Here is a 12164-nt window from a genome sequence, read left to right on the forward strand (position 1 = left end):
CTTCATATCAGTTATTCTTGGTGTTTTTGAAGTGGCATCTTAAAATACATGATACTTACGATATTTACTGAGAAAAATGTTGACGTGTTCAATAATTATTTTAACCACTGTATGTTTAATAGACTCTGGCTTCAAGTTTCTGTTAGCTGTAACTTCTCTACCTGCACAGCCTCACCTGGTGAGTTTAAAACAAACATACTGTATCATTGTTCTGTGTAAAACAAGGTGTGTATATAATTAAGGCTTTATTTGTGAAAACTAGTAACAAAGAGTTCAGCTCTGTCAGCAGGTAGATCCATAGATACTGTATAAAAGCCAATTATTCTCTCCATGGTGTCCAAGTTATGTTTGAAATGATCAGCCATTAAAGTTTAAACGTGAATATTTTTATTAACAGTCTGAATCAGCAGCTGTTTGAATGTTAGACTGATGGTCCAGTTGTTCAGGTTTATTTATTGTTCTGATCTTTACTAAAATGAACACATTTGTTTTTTTGCTGAAACAAAACTGCAGCTTCTTAAGATAAAATGTGATAAAAGTTGGTCTGTGAGTGTGTTCAAGTTTTACAGCAGATTTTTATATTTTTTATGTTGAAATTAGCCTGGTTTAAACCAGACCGTCCTTCACTTTGCTTCGTACAAGGGTCTGTTAGAAAACTGATTTCTTGCAGGAGGTGTGGCCTCTGCTGAAGCATGTGTGTGTTGTTGGTGTGAAGGAGGCTAAGCTAAGAAGCTAACCGGAAATCTCGTGTGCTGTAAACCAGAGATTCTTAACCTATGGGCCACGGCCTAATTGTGGGCCGCGAGCACCACCTTCAGGGCCTCAAAAGAACAACAGTTTTTAACTTTGGGCAGCAGAGGGCCGTGGGACCGCATTGATTTTGAATAAGGTGCAATACACTTTCTCACCAGTAGTTTGCGGTAGTGCGCCACTCAGATGTTTAACAACTTTTTTTAATACGTAGAAGAATCTTTTTTTTTCTTTGATGGATCAAATCAAAGAAAAAAAATACGTAGAAGAATCTTAGAAAGCTGCCGAGAATGGAAACCTATTTTAAATTAAAAGTAGAAGGTAAAAATAAAGGTAACGCAGTTTGTCACTAATATGAAGAGCAGCTTCTAGTTCTACCATGCAATATTTTAAAAGTTCAAATATTATCAAATACAGTTGCAGATACAGCTATATTTTAATTTGCACTTTTTGTAATTTATTTTTAAGCATTTTGTCAAAAAGCTGTTGTTACTGTTGTTGTTTGTCACTAATATGAAGAGGAGTGTCTGGTTCTACCATGCAAAAGTTTAAAAAGGCTTTATTTTCATTTGCACTTTATCAATTTTATTCTTACAGGGTTTTTTTGGAACATTAAATATTTTTGAATGTATCTTTTGATCACAATTTTATTTACTGAATTATCTATTTTTGTTGTTTTGTTGTAAAAAATGTTATATTTGTGCTGATAAGCCTGAGTGGTCTGTTGACTGACAGTTGTATTTGTTCAAATAATTGTTATGGGCAGGTTACAATATTTAAAAAAATGCTTGTCATAATCATGTCTTGTGAATATTTGACAGGAGTTTTAAATTAAGTGTATTTTATTTAGTTATAATGCAAATACAATACAAATTAAACCAAGCTTTAGAATAATTATCATTTTGATCCATATGGTAATGTGTGACTGGGCCTCGTGTCACTTTTTGTTGAACAAATTGGGCCCCAAGGTTAAAAAGGTTAAGAACCCCTGCTGTAAACAACCCTACTGAGAGGAGAAAAGTACCAAGCTGAACGAGGCGACTGTAAATGAGAGCTGCTGCTTTGTCAGACAATTTTATTTTAATTTGGAAGCCTTATCAACACGGACTGGCTTCATTCTCTTCCTCCACTGCCGTAAACTAACTAGCAGACACTGCGCAGAACATCGACGTCATTCAAAACTCTACCTTCTGTTTGCTGATTGGCCCAGGTAAAATAAACTACAAGCRGACACTGTGCAGAAAATCAATGTTCTGTTCTCTGATTGGCCCGGCTAAAAATCTGCCAGCGAAATCATTGTCAATGGGAGAAGTCCCAGACGGAGCAGTGAAGGGAAACTAGAACTGAGTGGAGCTGCGTAGGAAGGCAAGGGCCAGGCAATGTTGAAATATAATAAATAAAGAAATAGGTTTGGCTCAAATTAAATAATTTGACCTGAAATTAGAATCCATGGGATATGTTTATACATCCCTAAATAAACACTGCAGTATATTAAATTTTAAAATGAAACCTTTTAGATGTGAATCAGAGCTCTACATTTGACTTTTAGGAAGGTGGAAGTTTTAGTTTTGTTGCATTTAATAATCTGTTAGTTTAAAATCTTACAGCAGCAGGTAGAACTATGACACATAAATACTGTTTCAGTCACATTGTAATATTTTCAATATCACCAGGTAAAGAAAGAGCTTCTTACTGACAGAAACTGGGTTCAGCCTCTGTTACAATGGTGACCTAACCAGACCTAAAGAAATCCTTCTTTGTGACTCTGAAAACTTTAAGTTTTGCAGTTGTCTGATCTGCTCTCATCAGTTTGTATCCAGCTCTCCGATCCACTGACTGAGGATCAGAACCTCTGAGTGGAAGAGCTCATCATTTTTTTAAATATATTTATTTTATACATTATTGACTTTTATTAAGACACATTTTGTTTTGTTCTCTTCTGTTTGACTGTTTATAGATGTTATGAATCAATTGTAGATTACTGCTATGTTGTCACAATCTTCCAGTCTCAGCCATTTTACTCTTTTTTTTATTTTGTCTCGTGTGTGCACTTTCATTTGGTCTTGCTTACAACTTGTTCAGTTGCTCAGACTCTCAGATCATTCCATGGAGTCCTTCCTATCAGTGCTTTAAATCCCATTCATACACTGACAGGAGTTAAAGCACTGATTATAGTCTCCATAGAATGATCGATCTTGATTTGCTTTGTAGAGACATACAGTAATAGACTGCTGAGTAAATGGATAAACAAGGGCACAGATTACAGTGTAAGGAGCTTTGAGTATTCTGGTTAGATATAAAGGTGCTCTATAAATACAGTCCATTTATTATCGAACACGCATTTGCTGTACAGAACTAAGTAAGGTGGCTAGTTTGTAATCTTAAAAAACTGGTATTAATTAGAAAAATGTATTTGTAGAAAATTTGTAGATAATTCTTAGACAGTGTCAAGCTGAATTTATTAACATTCACCTTTTAGACAGAAAAACTAAAACAAACTCTAAAACAAACTATTATACCATGAAAAAAACAAATAAACACAAATTACAAATGAAATGTCTAGCACAAACATTAAACATAACAATACCTGAGAGGTAATGACTTCTATTGATGCCATGAAGCGGTCTGCAATGATGGACACACCCAGGAACATGTACATGAGACACAAGAAGTAGATGATAGCCCTTCCTGCCTGCTCCCCTAGTGGAGGGTTGAGTGGCAACCACACCGGCAACAGAATACCAGGTTTACACACCACAACACCTGCACATTTCTTCTTTTCAAACACTGTGGTGTTATTCGAGGAGTGGGTCTGCTCAGGACTGACTGCTCGTTCAATGACCTGAGACCTGAGGGAGATGCAGGGGTAGCAGAGGAGGAGCAGAGAAAGGAGGAGAAAGAGGAATGTAGTGGAGTAAACCGGGAAGAGTCCCATGGTTTCCTTGAGTCAGATAGATCTTCAAGGGTTGGGGTTCACTAGGGGAGCTGCAGGGTCCCACGATGGACCTAGAAAAGCAGAAACAGTGTGCATCATTCATTTAACCAAATAATATATTCAATAATTCTTTGAAGAACTTGCACTGTTAAAATAAAATAATTTAGCATCCAGCAAAAATGTTTATTTTAATGTTTTCTGCAAGGGTGCTTTGCTGCTGCAACAATACACACATGGACAAAATTGTTGGWATCCCTCATTTACTGAAAGCCCATAATGGTCACAGTGAACATGGATCCCATGTATGACATAAACAGGTATATGTGTGTGTGTGTGTGTGTGTGTGTGTGTGTGTGTGTGTGTTCATCCTCATACATACATGAGCTTCAAAAATAAAAACAACAGTTAAAATCACTAGATTGTCAATAAATTCTGAAAAYATTCAGTAATGACTGGCTGCACATTATGTATGTAAACAATCCCTAAGGTACAAACTTTTCCACAGAAACGTTTTAAGTATACATTGGGCATAGTGYTAAATAAAAAATCTACATAAAATTGATTCTATTCAAAGAAAAACTAAATATTTTGTTCAACAGATCAGGGCAGTTGACATTTGGTCAAAGGCTCATGGGACTTTTCACAAATAAAAATTTTTGTATTTGTGATTTTTATAAAGTGTGCAAATCTAGATGTGTGCTCTTGTTGGAGTCTGTCTGTGGTTTCTCAATCACTGTTGTCTAGCAGCTGATTGAGCCAGCTGCAGCTGATTAGCCCTGGCTGCATTTMAGGACCTCACCTGCCTCCATCCAGTGCTGGTTCATCAGTCATTTTTGGTAYTGGTAATCTCAGCCTCTCCTATGTATTTAGATCTCTTGAAGTTATTAATCAGTGTCCTGTGTATCTTGTGTGTAGTGAAGTTCACCTAGATCCCCTCCTGTATCTCTCTCTGCCTGGAAACTCCTGAGGACCTGCCCTGCACTAACCTGGTGAAACCCTGAAGTACCTCCTGCACCTGTGTCTGTAAATATTAGTGATGGTGAGATGATGCATTGAAGCTTTCCAWCCAACTGGTCCACACAAGTCGAAGCATCGTCATGCTTCATTTGCTCTACTGCGCCATCAAGTGGACAATAAGTGTGAAGTTTATGACGTGACTTGTTTATGAAGCTTTAAGTTAATAAAGTGTTTGTAATGACCACAAATAAAGTTTAAATTTGATTTGAATATTATTTTAATCTCTGTTTTTGTTAGACTAACTGGTTCACAAAGGAAAGTGTATGAAGAATAATAGGGAAAGAGTACTGATGTGAATGTGCTTGTGTGATTTTGAGATGGTCATGCTTCATTTGCTCTACTGCGCCATCAAGTGGACAATAAGTGTGAAGTTTATGACGTGACTTGTTTATGAAGCTTTAAGTTAATAAAGTGTATGTGTTTGTAATGACCACAAATAAAGTTTAAATTTGATTTGAATATTATTTTAATCTCTGTTTTTGTTAGACTAACTGGTTCACAAAGGAAAATGCATGAAGAAAAATTGGGAAAGAGTATTGATGTGAATGTGATTTTGAGATGGTGCTGATGATATTAGAGACACATTTTTTATTAGTTTGTTCTTAAAAACAACTTTTCCATTTTTTCCCCACTTTTTCTAGTTTATTTTTAGATGGATGGTGTCTGTTGTAGGCTATCCAAGTTCTTTTGAACACAACAGACACCATCTTTTACAACAGGAGAAATGAGAAAAAAATCAGAACACATGATCCACTGTGTTGAGTTTTTTAAAATATTTTGGTAGTTATTATCAGCAATGTTTTATTACTATGTGCATATTATTATTATTATTATTATTATTATTAGGAGACTGGGGAAACTTTCCTCTTTCTTGCTAGTTCAATCGGACAAAAAGTCGCTCAGCTGAACAACTTAAATGCATGCAAAACAATTTCATGACAACATAGTGTTACAGGAGATTCAGCAGCGTTTATTGCCTCTTGAATCTTGCGCATACAGGAGAACCAGTCCCTGAATCAGTCATGTGGTACGACCCGCCAGCGAGGCTTCGAACGTCACTACATACGTCACCAACACAAGCCTCGATACGTGCTCCACAAAAATCCTCCTCTATTACTCGGCACATGCTTCGAAGCCTCGACACAGAAGGACACATCACTAGTAAATATCACCTCCTACTTCCAAGGCACCTGTAAATACTCACCTACAGTACCACCTGTAAATATTGATCAAGACATGAGCACCATATGAGCCCACCTGCCACCACCACCAATCAGTTCTCCAGTCTTGCCTGTTGGACCCAGGCCTGGATCAGCTCACCAACTTGTAAGTCTGCCTCYGCATCAGCCAGCCTCCACCTCAGATCTGGCTTCTCATCTCATTTCCCTCTCTTCTCAGGTCCAGCAGCTGTGAACTGCTCCAGCACAATAAACTCACCTAGCTGCTTTTTCTGTCTCCTGACAGAAAAAGTCTGYYYGCTCTCATTGCCTGCCTCAGACATCATCTGTCATGAATCCTGATAGCTCTATTCYAATCTAAATGTCTCTTGTAGTTCGTTGTATTTTATGATTAATCTTAATATAATGCAAAGATCAATTCAGTACCATGAGTTAGGACTATCTGCACTACATTTCCTTATATAATTGGATGGTTGGAATGACTACATGGAAAGATAGTGTTTCTACATAGTCCAGGAGATTACAACCTAGCAGGACAACTGCTGGTGGGCCAAATCAAATGGCTTGGGGCCCCACTTTGGGAAGCTCTGTTATAAAGGTTAATCATATGTAGATGTACAGCAAATGATTTCTTTCTTAGCATTTCATTTAAATCTGTACATTCTGATCATGAGTTTTTCTAATGCTTCAGACAGATGAACATACACACAGAGAGGTAGGGCCACACTGGCATCCAAGACTCATGGGGATTTCCCTGATGGACTGTTAGGTTAGTGTGCCATTGGTCTGATGATGGTTCAGTCCATAAAGGTGCTGTCAAACTCRGCCTGTAGTCATGCAGCATGCTTTTCTTGCACCACAATGTCTCAAACTCCTCTTCTTCCTCCACTCCAGGCAACTCTGATGCTTAATGTGCAGTCGCGGAGTGGACTTGCACTGTATTTTGTCCGCTACCGCTCCCTGTACCTGCCGTTACCTTGTAACAGGCATGCAGGGTGAGATCACTGAGCCCCCTCCCAGCACAAGAGAAAAAAAGCAGACGATAAAAAAGCAACATGCTCCAAAAATATGAAGCTTAAGGTAAAGTTTAGGATAGAACAATACCCCTGCAATTATTTATCTAGAGACAAACTTTGTAAGTTTTGTCAGCACACGATGGGCTGGATGCCTAAGAATACACGTGAAGACCACTTCCTGTTAGAGTTGCATCACAAACAGAGGAGCAGGAGCTGAGCGAGACACACTGCAAAATCTTGAACACTCCAAAGTGAGGTGGGAGCTTATTCAAGATTTTGCTGTCGTGTGCAGAATCAAATGTTCCTTTAGAAAAATGAAACAGATTTGTCCAGTTTTTGATAAAGCACTGTAAACAGGAATGTGTATGTGTGTATCTATTTATGTTTGGGTGTGTCTCCTTCCATAACAAATAAATGCAGGTTGCAATCAGGTTGCTTGTGACTAAATAGCAGGTTATTTGTTCATTGGATTTGGTGGATACCTGACCTACTGTGAAATTCAAAAAGTGTCAGCAGCCGTTCAGGTCATGATGAGGCTGCCCAACCTGTGTGATGGAATATGCAGACCGGTCAACACTCAGACTCAGACACTTTTGGAGCAGAATCGCAAACTGAAGGCGATCCTTGCTGAGGGTCACAGGTCAGCTGTTGTTCCCTAGCTAGCTGGCAGGATGGAATAGATCTTGGAGAAGTTGTATGCTCGGTGAGGTGAGAACGACCAAGAWATTCAGATGATTGGAATTTCGTTATTGAGACATTCTAGAGAGACTTTAAGGTGGACAATAATTAACAGTGTTGGCCTGACCCAAAACAATTGTGATTATCTGAATCTGGCTTCCACATGTGGGGCAGACTATACCATAACAGTCCGGGTAACCAGATCCTCAGATCTGGCTAGTCTCAAAATCCGCCTTGCTTGGATTGAGGGGATCAACCGTTCCATCTTGACCACTCCAAGTCCCCCGTCCCTACTCTGCGAGTAGAGCAACCCATTGCAAGTTAAAGGGGCCAAGTGGAAGAACTCCTTGACCTCCTTCAGCACCATTCCATCTAACTTGGTTAGCTTCAACACTGGCACTTYGCAAAAATCTGCCTAATAGAAAAACCTCGGAACAGTAAATAAGTTTAAAACCCTCACCCGCTGTGAGGGTTTAAGATGAGCCTTCTTGATCTTCTCTATCCATTCCTGGAGTTGAGAGACCAGATTCGGTGCCAAAATGTCAAGCCCTGTGTCAATGCCAACACCCAAATAACACACTACCCCCCGGCTCAACCATGTGGATCACAGACCCACCGATCTGCCATGGTAGGCAGTCGTTCAACATTCCTTTTGTCAACAAAGAACCTGTGACACTTCCTAGGATGAACGCTCAACCCAGTCAGTTGACAGAAAGACTCCAGGATCCTCAGATTCCTCCCCATCTCTATAGTCGAGCCACTCAACAGTACAAGATCATCTGCAAAGGCCAACGTTGTGATGCTCCAATCATCAAATTGCCAACCACTGGGATGGTACTGGCAGCGTGCACTGAGAGTTGGCCTCTCCATCCAGGATTAGGGAGGCCAACCGCGCCGTGTCCATTTGGTATAGCYGCTGGTGTACCCTATACTCCCTAGTCTTCGGGGAGAGCCACCTCTCCCAGCCTCTATTGAGCCGGATCTTTTGGTCCGAACGCGTTTCAATGAGGATGCACCTCCCACCTAATGCATTAATGAGATCCAATGTTGAAGACTCAATCATCTCAGGATTCTGATCAATGTCCCTGACCATACTCGCAATGTCCCTGATCTCGCTCTCACCTTCCTTGTCTCCCCTCTCCAACGTTTCCCTTAGTCTCAGCGAGGCTAAGTTTGGGGTAGACGGTAGAGCAATCAGAGCTGCCAAAGAGCTCATGCCAGTACTGTTGTCATGCCCACTCTCTGCATCTGGGACATCGTGTGCTTCTACCTTCTGCAGGAGTCTTCTCTTACTCCTCACCTGTTCTGCTGTTTTGCCAGTCCCCAWCTCATCTGCTATGAGTTTGTTAGCACAAGAGTTTGGCAACTCTGTGTACTTCTGGACTAGCTGGATCAGGGCTTCAACTTCCTCCACAGTCCAAAGGCTAGTTCCTCTGATTCCAGTACCCTTCGTCCCCTTGCTCTCAATCTTTTCCCAATTCCATTGTGATATCATCTCTTCTGCTCCCATTCCTTCCCCATTTTATATATGCTCTATGCAGAGKTTATTTCTTGCAAACTCACATAGTGTCCTGCGAGGACACAGCATGAGATGATTTTTTTTTATCCCTCGTGATGATTGGTGCTCTGCTCCTGTGTTCTCCTGGCTAATTGGCAACAAGTGGTGCGTCCTCCTGATGAGCTCCTGGTTTCCTTTAAAAGGCTCACTTCACCATTGGTCGGCACTGAAGCATCATCGCTACTTGGGTAGTAAACTGAAGCCTCTTAGAAAGTAATGTCAAAGTCTTTTCTTAGTAATCTTGTCTTTGCCATTGTTCAGGAAATCTATGCCCACGTGTTTAACCAAGAGAGCCTTTGGAACCTGCCCGCCACTAAGCCTGGAGCCAGCCTGCCTGCCACGTGAACCACACAAACCACTCACCTGCTCACTCACCTTCCCTCTGGGTCACTCTACCTGAAGCCACTGGATCTTGGATTAAGGAGATGCTTCCTCCCTCCTGTAAGAAAAGAAACAATTATTCTAACAACCATTTGCATCTTGAAACTAAAGTTCAACATTATACTCACCAATCAGTCTTCCCCTCTGTTGCAGCCTGGATATCAACACTGCACCAGTAAATAAAAGCACTTACCTTTTACCTATCAGATGTCCTGGTTCTTGGTTCCGTTGTTCTGGGTTCATGTCACATCTACCCCTCATGTTTGCTATTATTCTTTTTAACGCAAGGGCAGTGCCTTCTAATGGCTACAGCCTCAGGCACCTGTCCCCTATGTATGTTTTATTTTTGTCTGTATTGCATGGGTTGTTCTGAAAAGAATTTCATTGTGCTCTGTACAATCACAAATAAAGTAATTCTGATTCTGTTTCTGACAGACATTTAAACTGTAAGAAAACTGACAAGAACAATGGGTATTTTTTTTCCACAGTGAATTTTTAACTATGTTAAACCTTGAAACCATTTATCGGCCCATGCCTATTCACCACACGACTCACAAACCTGACATGTGAGACAAATGTTGCTGGCAGTTTTCGTGTTATCTTCTCTGAGGATRTACAGGTGTGAGAAAACACTTTCTGTCTTTGAGTCTTTCTTAAGAGCTCCGTCTCCACACCACCTAAACCAGTGAGTCCTGAAATAGATACTCAGATGTTGCATCTTTGATGCAGCTAGAGTTCGGCCAGCTCATTACAAAGTTGTGATTCAGAAATCCAGCACGCCGAGCCCACTGCATCGCATTTCACTTTCCAAGGTCTGCTATGGTTACCACAACCTCAGACAGAGGGCCATCTAACACCATTGAGTGGGTGCCTACCCAAAAATATGCTTCAACTRTGTGTAAACAAAACACAACAACAGAACACCTAACAACCATCAGTATAAGGCTGAGAAGAAAAACAGTTGAATACCAGTAGCTTTTCTCTTATGATGCTACAGTTAAATATTTTAGGACCATGGTTGTCTCATGGCTCTATAAAACACCAAAAACTTCACACACCACATACAATTTCAACCAAAAACTTTCAGAACAAAATATAACCAAATGTTTTAGTAACCTAAGCTACAGAGAAAAGATTTCGATTTTTATCTTTTTCTTCTTTTAAGTTCCTTTTATAAGTTTCCTCTTTTATAAGTTCCAAATGCAGATTTGTTGTAAGTGGTGCAAAGGTTTCCCCCCCACAGATGACCAGCAGCAATCAATGGAGCTTTGGTGGATAATGAGTGCAAGCTGATAAGGAGCTGTTACTAGAAGAGCTACAGTAGATGCATTATTGATAAATGCTCCTAAATACAGTAGGGTATCTTTTCCCTTCATGTCATCAATGAGCAGGCCTGTAAACATTTGGTTGAAGCACCTGGTAGACTTATTAGTTAGCTATAAAATAATTAATTATTTTGATTGATAATTTAATAAACAGGTTGATTAAGTAGAAGAAAACTGCTGTTTACCATTCCAAGTTCTTTCTTTAGAAACTGTACATTTAGACATGCAAAAGTGCAGACAAACATAAAGTGCAAAAATAAATACAMACACTCTCTACTTACAAGCCTGTTTCATACCTGGAAGGCAGGGGTCGCTGATTGTTAACAGCGCTTTGGTCCACTTTTCCTCTCCATGCACAGTGAACAGTGAGCTTAATGACAGCTCATCTCTCTTTACTGCCTCTGACACACGCTGTCTGTCAGCACCACTGATAAGTGATTGTCTAGGATTATCTTACACTGAAAGAAGTGCCAGCAGTAAAGAGGGTTTAACGGTTTAATATTTTCTTCCTGTTACCTAGTGTGATGGGGCAGAGGAGACATTTCTTTTGACATGCAGAGCACTCATGTATAAAGTTGAGATTAATCATTCAAACACCAACAGAAAATGAATGCAGTCTGACTCATGGTAACAACTCAAYGATCCTCTGAAGAATGATGTCCATGTATGCTTGTGACTTTGATCATAGATGTTAAAAGGTATGTACAGCTCTGTAAAAAATTAAGAGACCATGCAGTTTCCCTGTATTTGTTTGAAAGCATTCCACCAAATAGTGATTTCTGAACTCTTCCTGAGTTAAAACATTATTGTTGTGTCTAAACGAATATGAACTTGTTTTCTGTGCATTATTTGAGGTCTGAAAGCTCTGCATCTTTGTAGTCATTTTGACCATTTCTCATTTTCTGCAAATAAATACTACATTCTTGCTTGGAATTTCAAAGACAAGTTGTCAGTAGTTCATAGAGTAAATAACAATGTTGATTTTACTCAAACATATACCTATAAATGGTGTAGTCATAGAAACTGATCATTTTAAAGTGGTCTCTTAATTCTTTACAGAGCTTTAGACCAGCTGATGTGTCACATCATAGATGATTTATTACCGTTAGGCATCTAATGTCACAGTGCAGTGAAACAGTGTAGTGAGACTTTAACTCTTTAACATTTTTTTGTAAAAAAGGAGATCATATTAAAACTTTTTAAATTGTTTTCCAACTTTACTGTATCAAACAATGGGCCTCATGCAAGAACATGTTCGTATTCTTATCCTAAATTTCTCTTACTTTTGTTCGTACAAAGGGTTCGTACGAACATGTCACGTCAGAT

At 39.6% G+C, this 12164-nt stretch overlaps 1 protein-coding gene across 1 annotated transcript in view; it reads right to left on the reverse strand.

The window, feature by feature from the left end:
* Positions 1-12164, reverse strand: part of slc8a2a (solute carrier family 8 member 2a) — a 74779-nt gene that overhangs the window by 18948 nt on the left and 43667 nt on the right. Inside the window, exon 2 of the mRNA XM_014027219.1 lies at positions 3338-3756. Within this exon, the coding sequence (XP_013882673.1) occupies positions 3338-3685 (348 nt within the window). The 5' untranslated portion in view covers positions 3686-3756. The remainder of the gene's footprint in view (positions 1-3337; positions 3757-12164) is intronic.

This window comes from Austrofundulus limnaeus, unplaced genomic scaffold, assembly GCF_001266775.1.
Source record: "Austrofundulus limnaeus strain Quisiro unplaced genomic scaffold, Austrofundulus_limnaeus-1.0 Scaffold624, whole genome shotgun sequence".
Lineage (NCBI taxonomy): Eukaryota > Metazoa > Chordata > Actinopteri > Cyprinodontiformes > Rivulidae > Austrofundulus > Austrofundulus limnaeus.